At 36.5% G+C, this 22,637-nt stretch overlaps 1 protein-coding gene across 2 annotated transcripts in view; it reads right to left on the minus strand.

The window, feature by feature from the left end:
* NBAS (NBAS subunit of NRZ tethering complex) overlaps positions 1–22,637 on the minus strand; it is a 167,167-nt gene that overhangs the window by 138,530 nt on the left and 6,000 nt on the right. For both annotated transcript variants that reach the window (XM_064707739.1, XM_064707738.1), the window contains exons 4-19: positions 21,496–21,573; positions 20,505–20,552; positions 19,399–19,442; positions 18,887–19,020; positions 18,077–18,210; positions 17,859–17,957; positions 13,530–13,668; positions 12,030–12,095; positions 8,403–8,531; positions 6,488–6,551; positions 5,035–5,228; positions 3,711–3,968; positions 2,786–2,911; positions 1,369–1,520; positions 467–601; positions 117–195 (exon numbers count right to left, since the gene is read on the minus strand). In XM_064707739.1, the coding sequence (XP_064563809.1) occupies positions 117–195; positions 467–601; positions 1,369–1,520; positions 2,786–2,911; positions 3,711–3,968; positions 5,035–5,228; positions 6,488–6,551; positions 8,403–8,531; positions 12,030–12,095; positions 13,530–13,668; positions 17,859–17,957; positions 18,077–18,210; positions 18,887–19,020; positions 19,399–19,442; positions 20,505–20,552; positions 21,496–21,573 (1,879 nt within the window). The remainder of the gene's footprint in view (positions 1–116; positions 196–466; positions 602–1,368; positions 1,521–2,785; positions 2,912–3,710; positions 3,969–5,034; positions 5,229–6,487; positions 6,552–8,402; positions 8,532–12,029; positions 12,096–13,529; positions 13,669–17,858; positions 17,958–18,076; positions 18,211–18,886; positions 19,021–19,398; positions 19,443–20,504; positions 20,553–21,495; positions 21,574–22,637) is intronic.

Below are 22,637 nucleotides of genomic sequence, written 5' to 3' on the forward strand. Positions count from 1 at the left end.
TAGCCTTTCAACAAGGCAATAAACATTAATACCACAATAAATAACAAAAAATGGTAAGATGATGTGCTGCAAAAGTTGCAGGAACACCTGGGGTGTGAGAACTCAGAAGAACTCACCTCATAGGTCTCAAGGCGATCAAGGTAAGTTAACAGCTTCAGCCTGCTACGGCACAGCTCCTTCTGTTCCAGGGTCAGCCTGTGTTCAGAACAGGAATTTTCACATTTGCCATTAATATTTTATGTCACATGCATATGAAGACAAAGGTTACACATTTTAATGACTTTGTGCACTGGGATATATCAAGAAATTAACTAAACCGAGAACTCTGACACAACGTAATGCCAATTAAAATTTAAACCACTTTTCTAGTAGGAATAATATATATAAGAGTAATTATGTTCTTGCAACTGTGTAGTTATTATAAACCTATAATTCTGAATAAAACATGGCTTAACATTTCATTTACTTTGAGAAGTTTACTGATGCTAGCAGTTCTTGACGCTTTTTGGCCTCCTTTTCCTTTCTAGTATCCATTTCTTCATCTGGTGACAGAAGGTCTTCATAGGGAATTTCAATGTCCACCTCCCCTGGTAAGATAAATCTGGAAGACAAAATCAATAATCTAAGCAAAGGGGAAAAAAAAAGAAATTAAATCATTTTTGAAGAAACATATTAAAAGAGCTTTTTGTCTATGTTTTGACTAAAAAATCTGCATATTTATAGTAAAATACTGAATTTTTGTGTTTTAAACAAGCAAGGATTCTTCCCAAGCCAACAAGAGACATCAACTCCTGTTTCCACTCCCTCCCTAAAACAAACCAAAACCAAACTTGATAGAAGTTTCTAAATTCCACAGCCAGCAACTGGATTGGCAGTAGCTCTCCAAGACACAATGGCAACAGAAGAGTGCACAAAGAAAAGAACAGCCTCTTTCTATTTCTACCACCAGAAACTGAACACTGAGGAGAATTGTCTCTACTGTGTCTTGCTTCTGCTTGATCAATACAATTGAGACATAACCAAGCACATTTATAGGATTAGCTGCAGCTTTCAGAAGCAGCAAGAGAAACAGATTCTCATAGTAAAATATTGACATCATAAATTCCCTGTGATTAAGAAATTACAGGGCATATATTTACAATGAACACTGTATTTTATATACATACATAAGTAAAATATATAGGTACTTTATGGACATTTATAGATTAAGTCTGAGTAAAAGCATGACCTTTCTTGATGTCCTACAAAAGCCTCCCAATATTTTCACTAGTGGTTGATACAAAAAAAATTTACCAAATTACCATAAAATACTTTATACACCATTCTTTAAAAAGAAAACAAACAAAAAAAAAAATACTCTTCCCAAACCTGCCACCATCCTCTCCTTTTCCTATGGCCACAAGAGCCTCCAAGTCTGTGCCTTTCAAGCCATACTGAAGCAGCTTCTTAGCAGCATCTGCATTTTCTGGAACTCTTTCCAAGCACTCATGAAGAACCCATGCACGTTTCTTGATTTTGCTCTGTCCAAGAACAAGAGCACAGACACAACGTTACTGAGTCCAATCCAAAGCAATGGAACCAGAGATTACAATAAAGTTTTCTCATGTATTTCGTCCTCTTAAGAAAATGTCAAGCTCCCCTGGTGACTGACAATGCAAACCAACAAAAGAGATGAGAACAAAATAAACACAATCCCCTCAGAGGGGAATACATATGTGGCAGAAAAGGGCATGGAAATATCAAATTACTTAAGAGAACTTCCACAACTGGAACAGAAGTAATTATTTGTACTTTCTAATTAACTTTACTCCTTTTTACACTAAATACAATGTGATGGTTTGGGTGTAAAATACATGTTTTATAAACCAAGTGTATAAATTCCACAACAGCACTAAAGTAATTTTCAACATCATCCTCTTCACATGCACTAAGATTCTGTGACAGAAAAGGCACCCAAATTAAACAATATATTTGCCTTATCTGCTGATCTTTGGTTGACATTACAGATCACATACAGAATGGCTAAATTTTGACATTTAGTCAATATCTGACTTGAAAAGAAATAGAATACACTTCTCTTGATCTCCTGTAATACTAGACTAGCATACCTATCTATACTACTATATATACACTAATATACCTACATTACTAATACTATACTCTGCCTATTCTAATACTAAACTATATATTACTATTCTATAGTAATAGTATATTTCTATTACTAATAGTTTACCACAACCATGCGGTTGTACAACTTAAACACCATTTTTCTGCTGAGTTAGCAGTTTTTCTTCCAAGCCAAAAAAACTCCATGTTGAATTCTGCTGAAAAGATCAGTTACAGTTTGCAGAGTTCACTATAAATTTTGTTATTCAAACTTTGTGATACAGCTACTGTACCAACTTCACCTTCTCAATTTATTTTCTATAATAACTTGAAGTATAAACAGTTGATATTTCCAATTATTATTCTTCATCTGCCAGGCAATAATCTATTGCAGCATGTGGGGGAAGAGATTACACACAGGAAGTGTGTTGCTATTAACAGAAGTTAGAAGATATCCCAAAAGACTTTCATTAGCTGCCAAGGTTTCTAGATCAGGGCTTCAGTTAAACTGCTCTCTTACACATGACATGAAATGGAATTTTCAGAGCAATTCTTCAAACTGACACCAATTCACATTGCATAAATTACAACACAATTGAGAATTTCATTCCTGTAAAGATAACACAGACAGTCTGATAAGAAAGCCTTAGAAAAAAAAAATCACAAAACACAAACGCACCAAGTAGTCTTGAATTGAAGCGACATTAACAGCCGACTTCCTCCACTGTCTTTGGTACACAAGATCAGAATCAAGGCCATATGTTTGAGCTAAAGACAAAGCTTCCCCATATTCTTCATTATCAATCTAAAAAGCAAACACATGAAAATTAAAGTCATCTGATTTTCCATATTGAACAATGAATTGTTAATTCTGTGTGTTGAAAGAGGCAGAGGGATAATTACTGTGGGTATGCATAAGCAGGTAGGAAAGAGACTGGTTCAAGATACAGATGAGTAAGACTCAGATCTGACAGACACCTCTGGAAAATCAAAGATTTTTCCCCTCAAATAAAAGGAACGTGTTATTTAGGTAACATTACATTAGTTATACATCATATTTAGTCTGACAGCAACATTCCCTGGGAACTGTAAGAGTTACAGAGTGGGCTGGTTTACCAGCAAAACAACTGGAATGGCATAGACAAAGCAGTCTGTCCAAGATCCCTAAAAACAGAGCACTATCTGTTTTGTAAGAATGACTCAAGAGGCTTAATGTGTACATATATCTGAAAAAACAGGCAAAACATTCACAGAAGACTGTAAGTTAACCCACTCCTGGGCCCACAGCAAGTGAAACTGATATCATTCAATATATTTGCCAAGTCTTGCACTACACGCAAACACATGAGTACATGTCCAAGACTAGCCAAGCCAATGATACACAATGTCTCCCAGTGGAAACATCACATCATTTCAGTTATCATACTGCTATTTTTAAAAAAAGATCCCTTTATTCAGGTGACACAGCACATTGAGAGTTAAGAGACTCTCAGAAATATGCGCCTAAATCCTTCTGTCAATACAGCAGGAATTAAAAGAAAAAGAAAAAGCTCTTTCTAAATAAAGCTGATTAAAAGAGATTTTACTTTTCCTTCTAGACTTACTTTTCTCTGGTACAGTTCCTCTGGAGTCGTGGACCTTAAGCTGACAAGGCGGAAATTCTTTGTAATAGTACGTGGTCGTTTCCGTGGAGGAGCAAATCGTTCCATTTCTGTTACAAAGTACAGGCCTTGCTTTAGGTAGCTGAAGTATCTGTCCTTAGCAGAAGTTTCCTCATCTGAGTCTGAGTCATCATCTCCCTCATCTTCATCACCAGGCCTGCTCTCCAAGCGCAGTCTTTTTGGAACGAGTTTCACCTCACACTGCAAGAAAACATGAACAAGAAGCATCCCCCTAGTACATCTTTACTAGTTTAGTAAGAACTGAGTACATCTTCCACTTCAAATTACAGAATCAATATCCTTCCTCCCTCTCTCCTTTAAACCCTTTGTTTCTCAGGTTGCTTAACCTGTTCCACAAACTCTCACTGCATCTGTCTCCTGGATGTGATGTTTCATCCCTCACTTACCAAAGTGAAGGCTTCTTAGTAACCTGCTTTTACCCTACACCTCCTGCATCACCACCAGTGGAGACAGCTTTCCACACTTTCTATAGCTTTCCTGCAGCATACAGGAGTGTTTTCAACTCTCAGCTATTCAAATCAAGGTTTTCTATTCAATGCAACCTCAGATTACATCCTTAGGCTGTGGTATGCCAGTCACAAGATGTACGTATTATTTCCAGAATAATACAACTTTCCAAAAACATACACACAAGCTTTGTACTGAGATTTTCTGATTCTAATGTTAAACTTTTGATTAAGATGTTTAAGACCTATTTCAATATAAGCTTTAGAAAGGAGTAATTTTCTCTGTTTTAAAGAAAATTACTGGTTAACTTTATTATTCTTTACACCCTTCTGGAATCCCACTAAAAATAAACAAAAAAATGTATCTCTTATGTGTGCCTTTACTGTGTTCCTCATGTCTAACTGAAATGTGTTCACTCTTTCTTTATGAGTCATGCATTTCAAAGTAGAAGAGGGATGGTTGCAATGCTCTTCAGAACACTAACATACAATGCAAGGTTACTGTCAACACAAATTCTTTTCTGTTGCAAGTTTCCTCTCATTGAGACTCAACATTCCAGGAATTTTGCTTCTACTCTCCACAAGTAAGTTCTTGTTTTATCAAGTTTTTCTTAGAACAGCTAAACTGCAGCAAGTTCAGAATCCCCCTGCAATGCCCATCTACAGATAAGGAAGAAGAATCACTTTTCCTATTAGCAGTAACATCTTCTATTTTAACTCCCCTACCTGAGGATCACATATAAAAAAGCAAACTGTTATACTGCAATCCAAAAGGGTACCTGTTTGTGCACATTCCTCACCTCCAGACTTAGAAATCCTCCATCATGAGCCGAAGTGACCTGGGGAGAACTCTCAAACCATTCACAAGTCTTTCCCAGCAGGTTCCTTAATGTCTTGACTGATGACACTGTCAATGCACCAGAGCAGCGAGCAAGGATGACAGAATTATCTGCCCACCAATTTACATCTATCAATGGGTAATAGGATTCTTTATCTAAAATAAGAATGCACCATATAAAGAAAGATAATGTTAAACCTCAGGGAAGAACAGAGGAGACTGCCATTATGAAGAAATACAGTCTAATCTAACAGATATTTATTGTTATATTTGCAACCTCGGTTCACTAAGTCTGTATTTTATATCAGTTATCTTTTACTAAACCATATTTGTACTAAATAACGCTGTTGAGAACAAAAACCAAGTCACAATTACAAACATAATATATATAAATTATTTGGAAAAAAATCACAGTAAACTGATTTACTTGCATGAAAACTAACAGATTTTTCATCTATGATAAAGATCTACTTCATTACCTATCAGGCCATCCTCAACATGACAACAAACCTAATAGTAATGAAAATCAGAAAAGGCTACAGTGCTTTTGAGGACAACTAAACATATCAACATATTCAAGAGGATGTTGTTAGGAATGTTAAATTATAAAACCAAATAAACGAGAAAGTTTCTACGACTGAGGATGGAAGCTATGGCATTTCCAGTCACTGTCTTGATTATGGCAACTGGGTATTGGGATAAAAGGCTCATCAGAAAGTGGGATCATATTGCTCCCCCCAACATGTCACTTCCCTCTTCTCTGATGAAAACAACCTTTTCCCAAACAGCACTAACAAACAGGTCAGATTATTCCCTTTTTAAATAGTGCTTAACCAGCAGTGCCTACCTATGAAGGTCAGGTGAATTAACCTGAAGACAGAATCTCCAAAGAAAATATTACAAAGAAGCAGGAATTCTTTAATAATATAGATGTGTATAAGCAGCAGCAAATGGATCATGGAATAGCTGTTGATCTCTGCACTCTTGGAACAGCCATGCAATAACCAGGTAATAAATGGCTGCTCAGACTGGCCTGAGCTTTCAAAAATAATAAGAGTGTGATGAGGTAAATCCAGTTAGAGGAAATTGCTTTAGAATTGTTTTTAGAATTTTAACTGGTACCTTTAATTTAAAGTAGCTTTCAAGATTTATTAGACATTTACAGGAAGAAAAAATGAAATCCTGTGCTAACTGAAATATCAACTTTTTTATAGCTATAAAAGCATTCCTAAAAGAGAATCTGAAAAAAAAAAACTATTATGACAGTCATTTAGATCTACCATGCTACAAATTCAAATCATGCAATTTTGGCACCCTGACTGAGATTTAATTCAGCTATTTCAGTCCTCATGTATTTCCATTACTATTTTTAACTCCACAGTGATATAAAATAATGATCTAACTGTACTGCATACCTTTTATTTTCTTTCTTTTTTCACTAGAGAGTCTCCAGTCCGGGTTAAGCTCATCATAGCCAGGCTGAAAAAAATAAAAATGACATGCAAGCAACACAGAATCCGTTTATTTACTCTGTAGTTGACCCACTCATTTTTCAATTAAAATGCTCTCTACAAATTCAAACTCTTCTCAAGCATAAATATACAACTGCTACAGCACCATTGTACTTTTCCACAGACACTTAAAAGGAAAAACAAAAAAAAAAAACAAAAAACATAAGTCATGGCCTGACCCACTTTAAACAGTAATCATACCCAAAAGATTTCTGAAATAAAGGTTCTCCAGCAACCAAAAGCCAAGCGTTTGCTTTTCATGTCTATACACAGGACTGCAGGCACATAAAAAAAATCTCCAAGAGAGTCTGTGTAGTGGTCCTGTGTGACAGTCTAGCACAGTTCTCTAGGTATTTTCTCCAGCTATTTTCAGAATTATAAAGCCCCTTTGAAGACTAGTGCAAGAAAAGCAGGAGCATTATTAACTGAGGCACCACAAGGTTTAGAATTAGGTTACAGTGCTGTTATTTTAAACATGATTTAGCAGTGACAGAAATCCTGCCCCCAAGTGCAATGCAGGGGAAGTACAGGAAGCTGAAATAACTAAAGCACATGTGGATAAAGCAGAAGGTGTTTTTCAGACTTGATTTTTCAGGAGAAAGAGGAGAGTCTACTAATTAAAAGTAAACATAAGGCCAGTCTAATTTAATTTCACACATATTATGAAAATACACATTATACTTGGACACCAGTTTCACCTATAAAAAAAATTTTGAGAATAGTCAAGCATTAAATATTCCTTTATATCACCCTCAATGAATTATGAAGTCCTGAATGCTCCTTCAGAATACATATTCATTATTACTAAAACCAAGGAAAAAATACAACTCACTGTAAGTATCCTTGAGCAAAATTTGTCTTAAGTATATATTAAAAATAGAGATAAATAGATATGCATATATAGACACAGCACTCATCTCAACACTAGAACAGAAATTCTTTGAGGTTTTGTTTGTTTTGGTTGCTGTTTAAAAATGCTTTTCTAAATAAGCTTGAAATTACATTTCCATCACATTTGTTTACCCTACTTGGAACAGATATTGGTTTATATCTCACAGGTTCAGAGCATAGCATACAGTACTCCAAGTGAAATGCCTTTCTTTATCTATTAGTCAAGAAATTAATGGGAGGAAAATCAGAACACTTCACATACTAGTGTGCATCATTTCAGATTTTTCACTTTTCAGAATGCATTTCCTCATTAAAAAAAGGTTGGGGTTTTTTTCTTTGAAAACTAATTAGCTTTAAATTTCCAGTGTTTTAATTCACACAAGTCACTAAAAGTTTGCCAGTGTCTGACCAATTCCTAATGTAAGTTCCTCTACTTAGTTTTGCAAATAATTCCTGCAGAAAACATCAGACTTAAGAGCAAATTGATTAAGAAAATATTCTACAGCATCATCTGGAACCAGGTATGGTAAATTTTGAGAGAGGAATACAATACACTAAGACATCCAGATTTTAGTTTCAACCAGTGAAACAAATTTTGCCATGTTAGCCTCTACTTCTCTTCTGTAGCTGCATTTCAGTCTAATGGTGTTGTAGTCTAATTCTAACAGTGTTACCTACTTGGTACCAAAACGCCTCATGAAAAATTCATTGCAACATGATTGTTTCTTTTTCTTAATTTTTCAAGTTCATAATTTATGGGAGTAACATAGAAAGATTATAATAAGTGTAAGTATAGGGCTCTTGAAACATGGAGCTGACAGCTAACAGACAGTTACCCGAACTCCTCTCATCTCCTACAAAAATACAATTCCAGAGGAGTAGAGTAAGATAAATAATTCAAGTTTCTAAACATGTACATTCTTCTTACCTGAGCAGTTTGGTCCCATTCTCCTTGTTGTCTGAGAGATGGAATAGACCAGATCGTCAGTTTTCCTGAGAAATGAATAGCTGCCAAAAGAGCTCCATCAGGAGAAAGATTCATCTTGAAAACTCCATCCTGCCGAACATGGCATCCAAGAAAATAAACAAACAAACATAATAAAAATATACACCAAGGAATACCCCCAAAAATTCCTCCAAATACATTTTTTTTTCTCTTTTAGGGAAACAAAAAATTTGTACAATCTTCCACCCTGAAAAGTTAACATACCTTAAATTAGAATCAAACAAAAAAACCCTTATTCTAAAAGAAAAAGGTAAGAGATCAGTTGCGACATGGAAGAATAAAAACAACCTGCATAAAGGAAGAACACTATCTTAGCATGAACAAATCTTCAGGAATGTAAACTTCTGTATCACACTGTTATATGGCAAATAAAACCTGGAAGTGCAGCATTCCTAAGAGAACACCCTGACAGCAATGCAGAGCTCCTTGAAGGGAAAATCACAGGTTGTTCTCTGCACAGAAAAAACATCCAGCAGCCTCAGTTTTCTACTATTCTGACTCTCTTGTCCTGATTGCTCCTTAATAGTCTTCAAGAAAGACTATGACCAAACCACAGCTTAGTACAACTCTTCCTCCTTGGGAGCAAACTTATAGGTGGGTATTATTACAAATCCAATTCTTAAATTAAAGGAAAGCAAAAAAAGAGATACAAGAAATCAGACAATAAGAGCTCTTGGACGAGCACACTGTTCATTTCAGGACACTGAATCAAAATCCAAGAACTTTGAGTGACAACAGACCAAGTAGTAATATAGCGAATATCAGATTAAGTCCATACAGATAAATTAATTCAGCATTCGTACATTAACTTCTTTAAGGGTACAAAAATTCTCCTAGATTAAGTTTTCCATCAGCTCTGGACACTTTAGGAGGTAAAATACACTTCCTAACAAAATACCTTCTTAAGGATTCACAAAATCCAGCACATTTACAACTGGATCTGTACGCTATTTCAACAAGACACTCTAAATACACACTTAAATTTTGAAGTCAAATTTATTGACACTGGCAATGAATGACAATTTCTGAAAATACATTTTACATTTATTCACCCCTCTCCCCTATGTTTTCAGAAAGAGCATTCATTTCTTAAAGTGTCTCATCTTCCCTGAAACACAGCAGGATACAGATTCCCAAAAATTACATTGTTCATAAAATTCTATTTTGTTAGCTCACTTTAAAAAATCTTTTAATAAAGATTCACAGTTAAATTTTTCCAAGTATGCGGCTAACCAATTTTTTTAGGCCAGCACTACTCCTCTCAGAAAATACCTCAGAAAAGCAAAGAAAGGTTAGCTGACATCCATCAATTAAGAAGTTTAAATGGCAGAATGCTACTGGTAGGTATTATTTGAAGATAAAAAAATATTCTTTTCAGGTCAGTGTGTTTGTTGGGACTTGGGAGTTTTTTTACTATTATTTTTATTTTATTTCTTAGTCTTTTTAAAGTGCTAGGTATGCCAGAGAAGCAATGACAATCAAGAAATGTTTATTGTTGTACAGTGGTTTGCAGCTGTTGAGAGCACTCCTTAAATCGATGCCTAAAATGTGTTTTTAATTGAAAATGAGAGCATTAAGAGGTTTTTTTAACCCATTAAAAATTATTTATATTAGAAAAAAATTCATATTCTCTGACTATATTCTTAGGCAGCTGCAGTACAGCACTTTCAACTGTAATTTGCCCAGGAATTTTACATGCCTTCTAATGGAACTTCTCTCTTTACAAGCTAATTTGCCTGCACAACAGACAAAGAACAAAAGACTGTTAAAGGACCCAGAAACACAGAGGTAAAATATATAACCTGTTCAGATAACTGATCAGTGGTATACATCACAGATCTTGAAAGGAAGTAAATGTTTACTCAGCAGTCAGTAATAATTCTCTGGCTGTGAGATTTAGATATTGGGTGGTCATTAACACACTCAAATTTATCACCCAAGCCCTGTTATCTATAAAAATTAATCAGTCCTTTGCCAAAGCAGGCAATGCTGCCCCTGTAAACAGCTCATCAGCTTAAAGGAACAGCAAAAGATGTTGAGAAACTCAGCAGGCTGGCACTTCACATTTCTAAAGTGTCATTTAACAACACTAAGAATCAAATCCCAGTGTAGCCAGTTCTAATATACAAGTCCTCTAGCTGCTGTGCCCATCATATTTTAAACGGGATGTTAATTTCACACTAGGAATAAAAACTATACCTTATATATTCAAGCCATAATCTCTGAAATTAGATCAAAACATTCAAGGATAAATAAGTTTCTATATTTCTTCATTAATTTAGTATTGGCAAGTGCAATGAAGTTGAAGTTTAGTACAGCTACATGCAATACAAGCTTTTCAGCTAAAAAAGCTTACGTCAGCTTTATCTTTAGCATTCTCAGTGAAGGAAATAAAATCTCTCCCTGTTCCACCCTCGAGAAAGATTCAGAAAGATTTGTTTTCCCTTTCCAATATAGCAGGCAACTTCTTCTTTCAACCAGCCACCTAAAACATCCCAAGAATCTATTAAGGTCATTTCTAACTCAGATCAGCCATTTTTCCACTCAGAAGGACACAGAGTGAAGGTGGTAGACAGATTCTTCACAGTTCTTTCCTTGTAAAGCCAAAGAAGGGAAAACAATTTCTCTTACAAGAAGGGAAAGGGGGATAGAAAAAGGAATCAAACCAAGGCTATACATGACAAGTAGACAAGAGATAAGGAAAAGCAGTACTGCATGGGAAGTTCCTAAGGCATGTAGAAGAAAGCCATGAATGAGCACCACGTACAACACTTTAGAAATACAGAAAGCACACACCTACACTTCAGCATGACATTAACATTCATTCATGGCAGAGGAGAACATAAGGTCTATACCCAGAATTTGTTAAGAATAAGTTGATTCTGATCAGCAGTTTCATTAGGTTCCTGGGAATAGATGTCTGACCCATAATAAACGTTGGAAGCTAATAAGCAAAATGTTTCCATAGTATCTCAAAGTGTAAAAGTAAAGTCCTTGTGTCTGCCCTATTTAAGCCATAAATTATTAGTTTGAATCCACCCACTTTTTCTTTCCCACATGGTGTGAAAATTGTGGGCTGAGGCTTTTTGTTGTTTTCTAGTGAAACACAGTGCAGAAGGCTGAGTTTTGTTCTTGTTCTTTAGGCATATATTTTATTTGAGAAACATCATTACAATCTACTTACGTCTTGTAGAATATATAACACATCTAACATGGTCTGATTATCATTCATTAACAAATAATTAGGTGGCTTCTTATACCTTCTTTTTTGAATAAGGGTTTACATTTAATATTGAACTCTACGTCTCTAGACCTGTTCCTGAAACCCAGTGACTCAAGCTTCAGCAAATGAACTAAGTGGATTTTTAAGAAAACCAAGTAAGTGGCAAGCTACTCCATTTAATGCTAAAGCTTTTTGATTAATTTAATTGAATGTTAATTCCTAAGTTGCATAAATTAAAACCTACTTGCAGTCAGTCTCTCAGGTAGTCATTAACAGACAATTATGTTAGTAAAATACATTTCTGAGGTAGACCTAGATCTTAATACCTGTTCTGTTCCTCGCCTGCTGTAAAATCTTAAATTCATAATCCTTAATAATCCTCTTCTCTGTGCCTGTAAGAATAGAAACAAATCATACAATGAAAAACAATCTCCTACAGTTTCATGCGCCAAAAATTAAGTAATATTTAAAATACTAAAAAACTTTGCAAGATTCTTTAGAGGTTCTGCAGAAAGACCTTAACAAATTAGAGAGATGGACAATCACCAACCATATGAAGTTTAACAAGGCCAAGTGCCAGACTGTGTATCTGAGGTAACCCTGGCTGTGTGCAGAGACTGGGGAATGAGAGGCTGGAGAGCGGTGCTGCAGAAAGGGTCCTACTTGACAGTGAGTTGAATGAGTCAGCAGGGCTACAGTATATGGCAGAGATGAAACCATCAGTGTGCCCAGAGAAAGCCATGAGGATGGTGAAGGGCCCTGAGGGGAAGCCTATGAGTGGCTGAGGTCACTTGGTCTGTTCAGCCTGGAGGAGGCTGAGGGCAGAGCTCACTGCAGTTACAGCTTCCTTGGGAGGGGAAGAGGAGGAGCAGACACTGATCTCTGCTCCCTGGTGACAGTGACAGGACCTGAGGGAATGGCCTGAGTTGTGTCAGGGCAGGTTTAGGTTGCATATCAGGAAAAGGTTCTTCACCCAGAGGGTGGTTGGGCACTGCAGCAGCTCCCCAGGGAAGTGGCCACAGCTCCAGCCTGACAGAGCCCAAGTGGTGTTTGGACAACACTCTTGGGCACACGGTATGACTCTGGGTATCCTGTGCAGAGCCAGGAGTTGGACTCGATGATTTCTGTGGGTCTCTTTCAACTCAGCTTATTCTGTGATGTTACTATTTTTAAAGTTCCATAAGACTGCCTACTTTAAAATAATGCAAGCATAATAAAATCCACTTTGTATAATTCTATCAACTTCAGTAGGTATACATGTCACAGAAAAGCACTCCTCATTTGCAATTAAATTAACAACTCACTTGTAATACTAAGCAGTACCTACATAAGAGTAAACATTGGAATTTATCCTGGAATATAGTAAATTTATTTCAGTATAACCAAGCTGTTACCAAATCAAACATTTACTTCTACAAGAAGCAAAAGAAATCAAGAGCTATAATTAAACTGAAATATTTATTTCAGGCGTGCTGCCTTTTGTTCTGAAGTAATAGAAGAACAAACTGTAACTTTTCTCCAACAAAGACAGGTAGTATATCCTAATGTACAACTATGAGCAAAAAATATTGTAGCTTGGAAATTTACAGACTCTTTTCCTCTTGTTTTTGGTTTTAAAACCACAAGTGATAATTAAGAACTTAAAGTTCAAATCATACTACAGAAAAAGCAAAAATGGATGCTGTGGGAAAAAGATAACTGTTTAGACATATGTATCATAGCTTAGAAAATGGCAAAACATCCCATTAAATTCATCTTTCATAAAGAGATATTCAGTGAGCTTCCACTGACAATATTTATCCAGTAAAATGAGGAGACAAACTTACTGTTCTAACATCATCTTCATAACTAGTGACCTGTTTGTAATGGGGAGAGCCTGACAGAATTCTCCAAGCAGATATTCCACAACCAGCTGCTTTAGATACTCCATCTTCATCTGTTTCACAGCCTCCTACAAGGAGAAGTCTGTAATATATATAAAGATGCATTATGATTTCATATACTGCCACATATTTTTTAATTTTCTTAAGTCTATAGCAGTTTGCTTGGGGTAACAAAAGGCTAAATATACCAAGACACTTAACAGCCCAATAAACTTTGTGAACAAATACCCTTAAATCTAAAAAACTTCAATATCATTCAAGTAACATTTGTTATTCATAGCAAAATTCCCAACATCTAGAATACAATAAGTCTGGCCACAAGTTTGAGTTCCCTTCTTACCCTCAAAAAGGATTAAAAATTACTGCTTAAGCATATAACAAGTTCCACTCATTGTATTTAAGCATCAGATTCTCATTTATTCAGATGTACAAAAGCTACTTCTCTTTCACTGAAGAACTGAACACATTAAGGCTTGTCAATTTTGTTTTCTAAAGCCACTGTACCAATTATACATGTGCATGTAACACTTGCATTGCATACCACAGGTGGCATTTTAAAAACTTTTATGTAAGTCTTGTAATTATTACACTAAACTTGTCATTATTACATTAAACTGTATCACAGTATTTGCCCTTGAAGCCCTTTCACCTTATTAACAAGCACTTCTATATTTAACTGATCACTACTTTGATGAAAACCTTCAGAAAAGGAGTCTGTTTGGAAGCATAATTGTAATGAATCACCCATCAAAAGGTAAAGTATCCACAATAAAAGGCACAGCTGCAGGAGCCCAAACTCTGCCCCGGGAATGCTGCATGATCCGTTTCCCAAGGCTGCACCATTCCTGAAGTGCTCTGCCCCCAGTAGTGGCTGCCGCTCACACAGCGCAGCTCTGGCCACCAGGATGCCAAAACTACACCTCCAAAAGTCAAAGAAAGAATAAAGCAAAAAAAACTTCCTTCCACATTTCATGCTTTTTAAGGCATCAGTAAAGCTTATTTAATAATGCCAAGCCTCCTGCTCGTCTAACTTACAGCAGGATAATTTTGTACCATGGATGAATGACAAAATCGCACCATCAGGCTGGAAAAGAACCTCTGCGATCATCAAGACTCATCTATGATCAGACACTACCATGTCAACTAGACCAGCTCAAGGGATGGTGACTGCACCACTTCGCTGGGCAGTCCATTCCAATGCCTGATCATCCTTAATGTGAAAAAATTCCTCCTGATGTCCAATCTGAAACTATCTGAAACCCTGGAACAGCTTCACCCTTCTATGCCTTCCCAGCTCCTTCGGTGAGGAGGTTGATCCCCACCTGGCTACAACCACGTTTCACATAGTTGTAGAAAGTGGTAAGATCTCTGTCAAGAGTGATGCTTAAAGTTCTCAAGAGTTTTGGTTATTCTGTGGTGTTAAGAATAACCTACAGCAGTAAAAAAGAAGTCACTTTCACTAAAAACTGCAACAGGAGACATGAACTTGAGGAAGACTAATTTTTTTTCCCTTGCACATGTGCTGTACACAGAGCCCAGCCAACATGCAGCAGTTTCCAGACTTCATTCCTAGATCCTTAAACAGCTACATACTTCTGAGACCATCAGAGAATTCCTGGAAAGCCTTTAGGAAACTTCACAATGCCTGTCACTGACAGGAAGAACTAGCTAGCATGCTTTAGAAGCTTTTATCAAGTTCTGCCCACTGTTCCTAATCAAAGAGTGCTTTGAGCTTTTGTTCTAGATAGACACCTGATTAGCAGGGGTCAGGAACCCTTTCAGCAAAACCTGGGAAAAGACCTATGCAAACGCCAGGCCTAGAGTGCAGCATTTTGCAGAAAAAAGATGGCCAGAACCTATCTTTGTGTACAATCTAAAAAAAAATCACAGTGATGTGCTGCCAGGCTCAGTCTCCAGCATCCTCTGGAGCAGCTCCCCAGCACCTCAGAGGCCTTGACACAGACCATGCTCCTAAGGGAGGACACATATGTGCAGGTCTTGGACTTGCAGCGACATGGCTCCAAGCAACCTCCTCTAGCTGACACTGAGGTGAAGGGGAGTGGATTAGATGATCTAAAAGGGTTCCTCCAGCCGCAAAAACTGGCTGCTCCTGCAGTACCTTAGTTGTACTCCACTCCATAGGTTTGTACAAAGTTGGGTTGAAGATAACCAGTGTAACACCAGTCTCAAGAACAAGCTCAGTTGAGGTAATCAAGAAAAACTTCACTTGCCTTTCTTTACTTAGCAATTTTGGTACAATAACTTTAAATAAATCTGAAACCCTCTAACTCCTTCATCACAAGCCCTTCATTGCAAACATCATACTTTAGTATCAAACACATTCTGCAGCAATTGCAGATAACCCAGAAATTACACATTCAGTTCCAGATTAGGATAGCAAAACAAGCAGCTGTTGAACCTTGGATTTGTGTTTACAAAGAGCTCACAATGAAGCAGACATTTAAGTTTTGTCAAATAAAATGCACTGTAAATTCCATCCTAGATGAAAGCAGGATCACAAGATCACTAGATATCTAACTTAAGGTACATAATACTTTTCCACAACAGTAAAAGTCATCATTGGATTTCTCCAAAAGGATTTTTTCAAGTTATCCTACAGATTCAGAAACATTCCCTACTGACATAGTCTCTTTGCAATTATCATACATCTAGCTGAAAAAATTAAGTAAATTAAGTTCCTAACTTCTATTTTATTGCACTATAATGGGTCATGAGCAAATACACAGTAATACAGTAATGCAGTAAGTCAAGCCTTACAAGCAATGAAGAAAGATCAGTATAATTTCACCACCTGAAATTAAATGAAATGCAAGAAAGCACAAACTGACAAAGTTGAACATGTGTTAAGTGATCAAACACATTATTGAAAATTAAAATTTTGAGGCATATCAACAATTTTGTTTAATGCACAACTTTCAAGTACTTGTGTCCAAGCATTCCAGAGTTTTTTGGGATAACAACAAAGTTTCAGCAAGAGACTTTACCCACAAATTTAGAATTCTCCAATGTCAAATTTACAAGCTTTCTACCACAGACTACATTTAAAAAGAGAAAAGACTTGCATCCATCAGGGGAAAAACTCTGGTTCTTTTGTTTTCCATCCATTCCATCCAATTATCCATTCTTTCAAGTGTCAATTTTTCAACTTTACTAAGCCACTCAACAGGCTGCACATAGAAGGAAATACTACAACCATTAAACCTGATCTGATGAAAGGATACAAGGGGTTGGTTCTGCTGTCTGGTCATGCTATCTAGCAAAGCTCCATAACCCACAACTATTACATCACAACTGTAAATTCAGTATACTGAGTAATAATTATGTGAAATCACTAAATATTAATTAAGTGGAAAGGAAAAGCCATATACAAAATAATCTCTCAAAAGAATAAGCTAGAAGAACATTACATCTCATTAATAATAATTTGTTTTCCTAAGATAGATATGACAGCTCATTTAATACTGAAGAATGAGAAGAAGTTTTTTCAACAGTGAGTTTCTTCTGGTAGTTTATAGCCAGACCTAATTTCCATTTAAAAAATTACAGTGATGTAACATTGCATGTAACATTGCACTGAAAGATTCAATCCCAGAAGATCTAATACAAGAAAAATATCCAGAACAAAGTTTGGTTCCTTCAATTGAAGAGAAATAGAAACAGAGTTGCTGAGTTTATCTTGGTACATAACAAATTGATACTAAAAAAGTAGACTCATTTTTACCATATATAATAGGCTAACCAGGATTTATTTCAGTTACATTGGGTACAATGAGCTCGCCAGTAAGTCCAGCAATGAATTCCAGACAGAAAAACAAAACAAAATGCAAAAAAAAAAAAAAAAAAAAAAAAAGCCCACACTAAAAAAAATCCCAAAACAAACAAAAGAAAAAAAAAAAAAAGAGAAAAAAAACCCTAAATTTACCCTTCAACATTACCCATCTTTCATCACATTCAGAAACCTCTTTTGAACCTATTCCTGACATTCTAAAAAGTGCATGTTGCTTATGCAAGGTACTCAAACAGAAAAGGACATAACTTTACTAATGGAATAATGAAAGTCAAGTGAGATGAACTAAGGTTCCTCTTTCATAGTAGAAAGAGACATGACTTGTTATCACTGATGCCCTAAATACAAATTTTAGCAGGAATAGATTTTTCTCCCCCTCCCTATCGAACACACATCAATGCTTATTTTGCCACTTTTTATTCATCATTTACATACCAATGTCAAGTAGCAAACAGAACACTTACCTGTGACCAGGATGATAAATGACAGTTGTTATCCCATGGGCATAGTGGCTGCCAAAGCTGAAACTATGACTTTCTTGAAAGCTTTGATTTGTTCCAACACTAGGTATGCCGGGAAAAAAAAAATATGCGTTACTTCAGATTTATTTTCTTTAAAGAGTAGAAAGAATTTCTCTGAAGTTCACTGGGGCATCTTAAAGCAAGTCAAAATTTATGCCTACCTCACAAGGTAACTTCTCAGTTCTCCACGGTAATTAACAACAAGGAGCTCAGCTGACCACTGGGCACTTGCTTTGTATTCTAGAAAGATCAATCCAGCAATAGCGTAACTCAGATCGCCTGGAAAACTTGCTGTCTTTACCCAAAAATGAGGGCAGACATTGGGAGAGAAAGGGGATTTTTAAAAAAGTGTCTCTGTTACTGAAAGAACTAGAAAGTTAAATTAACTATATTGTATTTAAAAAATAAAGTTTCAGTTAAAACTAAATACATTTTCTTTTATCTTGATTATCAAGAAATCGTATTGTTACAATGTTTGCAAAGACAGTATATTGAGGAAACACACTTGAGCCACCTTCACAAACCAGTTCAATACACCCTTAGAACATGCAAAATAGAAAATATATTGTGTGGGGCCTGTCAACAGCAATTATCTAATATTGTACCAAGCAAAGTACTTTGGCAGAAATATTTCTTGGTTTACAACTTGACTCTGCATATAAAGTCCAGATTTATTATCTATTAACACAAATTGTGGTGATTCCATACTTCCACTGTCTGATGCACCTACAGATGTACCACAACTTAGGACAGATGTACCCTTTTATGCTGTTGTAAAGGTTACACATGATTTTTGTTGATCCTATAGTGGATGTATTATAGTACAACTTTTTACAGTGCATTTCTGTGTGGTATTCAGTGTAAGCATTTATAACTAAGCCATGATTTTAAAAAGGTCAAAAAGTGGAAATTATCCATAATCCTTTAAAAAAGTTCTCCTTTATTGGTATTTAACCCAAGAGAGCACATACCGGTGAAATGACCAAAAGCTCACTACCCATCAGGTCAAACACTCTGACTGTTCCACTGCTTTCAGCATAAGCAAGTAATGTACAATCATGACTCCATGCCACTCTCCTCCACTGAGGGTTAGGATCCTTTGGCACTATGAAAAAAGAATAAAATTATTAATAAAAGCAAAAAATAAATATAATCCCTTAAACAGAACAAAAAGCCAATTGCATCAAAAAATGCAGGGGGCTTACCAGCATTACAAGCTTTTCTCAGAGGAGGGTAAAGAAAGAAAAACCATGTATGTCTCTCAGAGCCATTAGTTCTAACTATAATTTCATTGCAAATTCAGGTTTCATATATTCAGAATAGAAAGAAGTGGCAGGGAGAGGGTAACAGAGCTAGTCACAAAGAAAAATTATTAAGAGATTCTTTCCAATGATTTTAAGAAGGTAAAGTAAACCAACACCACCATTTAGCAATGTATGAATAACAATGATGACGCTAACTAATAATGAAGAGGTTGCCATACCTTGACATTTTCCAACTATGGATACAAAGTCATCTTTCGCAGACCTGCAGAAATAACACTCATATAAATTTAGATACAAAAAAATCCACTGTTCAATTTTCTGTAACAGAACACTATAAAAATATTCCAAATGCACAATTCAAAGGCCTGCATGCCTCTAACTACTTGTTAAAAAAAGCAGATAGTAACTTTCACCCTCCAGGCAGCTACAGTAACTAAGAACAGTATTTTAGATACTGTCCAACTGCATAAATACCAACATCTCTCATTTATTTGTAATGCTGTACCAAATAGGACAGCACCATCTCAGTGCTTCATATAACTTTAGAAAAAAAAAAAAAAACCTAGTCAGTATTCTCTAGGTTACAATTTTAGAAACAATGCAAGAATATAGTTACATTAATACAGCTGAAACACAAGATTTATTTTATAGTCTTTAAGCTGACGTTTATGGTGCTCACACCACTTTTGATTGAACAATTTTCATACACTTGCTTCTTTTACATATAAATGGAAGGTCTGACCTTCTAGCAAATGGATTTTTGTGAAGCAAGTAAACACACTCAATCAAGATCTGTTCTACAGCTAAATGTGCTCTTGAACTGGCAAAGGAGAGCTTGTTCTTAAGAGAGCACAAGAAAAGGGAAAGCATCAGTCTTTACAGCAATCCACACCACTTGTAAAATAAGGTGAAGTATTATACATGCCAGCTACTCCAAGAGAAGAACACTAGGTACTAGCTCCCATTTATTAAGGGAGAATTTCTAGAGGGGGCAGAAAGGCAAAGGTTAGAAAGACCATCATTTGTGCTGAGTGCTTTTGAGGATCTTGATTGTTTTTCTTTCACATATTGAAAACAGAGAGAGAGATATAAATATATACTTATATCAACACATCTGTTATAATTGAAGGAGTCAAGGACATTTTATGTTGGGTTTGGGTTTTGTTTTTTTTAGGCTCCTGGTTTTACGATCATTCCATGGATAAATTTCACGATATATAACATTGTAAAACAAAAAAAGAAATCTGTAGAAGTATTGCTAGCAAATGACCAGAAACACTTTGTCAGAACTCCAGAGCTGAAGTAACAGATAATACTAAGTTACCTGATTTCTACACATTGGTCTTGAACAACTGCCAACAATTTACCATTGCTGAAAGAAAAAACAGATGTGAAAGTTCATTTAAAGTCCACTCCTTACAGAATGTGCATCAGAGTCCTAGGTACTTTTCTCTATGGCTAGATATAAATTGCCTCATTTGAAAATAAAAAAAAAAATTCAAATGGGAAATATCAGTTTTTTATTAAAAATAAGATATCCATGCTAAGATTTCTCTGAAATGAAAGCAGTATCAATCTGCCACTCCTTTCCAGCAGCACTAAGAAAACAGCACAAGGTCTAAAATCCCACTGCATGAGAGGTCATAGCCACATGTTGCTTATAGATAATTTTACAACAGCAATGTACACAACTATGTGTTGCTTTATCTGGTATAAACAACTATTATAATTCACTAAGTTAGGTGTCTTTGCATACAACATAAACTAAAACCTTCCCTACTACCTTCATGTAACCATGTCACTGAACCATTTTTCTGTGCTTACTTTTAAAAGCCAGTGATCTCACTGATGCTGCTAAAATTCCTGCAGAACAGTTGGTTCTAGCCTTGGAACTCTCACTTCTCTGTGTATGCAACAGCAGACAAGTCTTGAAGGCATGCATTCACTTTCCACAAACATTAATTGCTTATTTTAAAATTATATATCCTGCCAAGTTTTAAGTCTTTAATCAACCAAATTCAGGACTTGAATTTGAAAATGACTGCACTGCAAGTCACCTTGCCCCAAAAGCCAGACTGACAGACATTCAGCCCTGAGTGAGAGGGGCACTAACTGAAGGGAAGCAGGTAGAAGCCCCTAGGCAGCACACTGAGGCCACTTGTGAGAGCCTCCAGTATTTCCCTTAAACAGAAAGAAAAGCACATCTTTAGCACAATACCAACTCAGTATATGGCTGAGTGGGGATGGTGGGGGAGCAGAGGAAGCATTAATACATTCACTCCTGGCAGAAATGGCAAAGCATGGGAGCTGGTTACCTTGCAAGTACGAGGTGCCAGTTGATCTGCTTACTAACCAGGCGAACCAGTCCAGTGGGCAGAGAAAACTTTGCAGGGCTGAAATACCAAAACCATCAGGATCAGTCAGAACACACAGAGAACCAATGCAGCACCTGAGATACACACACCACACAACTCAGCTTCAAGGCACCCATCAGTTACCTGAGAGGGTTTGCAACTGAACACGAATCAACACTGCACCCTGCCAACGACAAAGGCTAACAACAGCCTTGTTTTTACTAACAGAACAAAACTGCATATTAAGGAAACTGATCATTCATTTATCATTCTTTACAATCTGCCACCAGCCCATTTTGCTACACCCACTGAAAGAAGAATACCAGCAAACAGGAGGGGCACCAAGATGATCAGGGGACTGGAGTACTTGCCCTACAATAAATCAGACGCTGCTGGAATTTTGTTTAGCCTGAAGAAGAGAAAGCTTCAGGGTGACAAAACAGCAGCATTCTCACTGATACCAGGAAGATGGGAGCAACAGAGGTGCATGGCTGGAACATAAGAAACTATGACCAACCCTTTGGAGGACTTGGAAGTGCTGGGGTAACAGTTGGACCCAATGACTGTAAAGGCCCTTTCTAACCTAAATGTCTCTGTAATTTCAAAACCAGGGAGGGTCCAAGATGACATTCAGAAGAAATTTTTTTCACCATGAAGACAGTCAGGCACTTGAACAGGCTGACCAGAGACTCTCTGGGGTCTCCATCCTTTAACCTTTCCAGGACCTAGCTGGACAGAGCCGCAAGAAATTCAGTCGGAATTCAGTGTTCTCCTACTTTTAGTGGACTTTAACCTAGAGGCCTCTCAAGATCCCTCCAAAACTCTTTTATCAAATACATGAAAACGGCAACTAGAATAAATTATAAAAGCTTGAAATTAGTAAAGCTTGAAATTTTAACTATGACTACGGGAGGGAGGGAAGAAAAGTAGGTGAATTCTGTTTACAACTGAGTTCATACAACTAGACTCACATGACCGTATGTTGCCCATAAACATCAATCCCTCATGAGGAAAGGAGTGGGGGGCAGTAGGTGCACAAAAATAAAGCAGAACACTAGCAATAGGGAAAACAGCATTCCCTGCCAAATTCAAGTACAGTACTG

This window comes from Zonotrichia leucophrys, chromosome 3 (assembly GCF_028769735.1).
Source record: "Zonotrichia leucophrys gambelii isolate GWCS_2022_RI chromosome 3, RI_Zleu_2.0, whole genome shotgun sequence".
NCBI lineage: Eukaryota > Metazoa > Chordata > Aves > Passeriformes > Passerellidae > Zonotrichia > Zonotrichia leucophrys.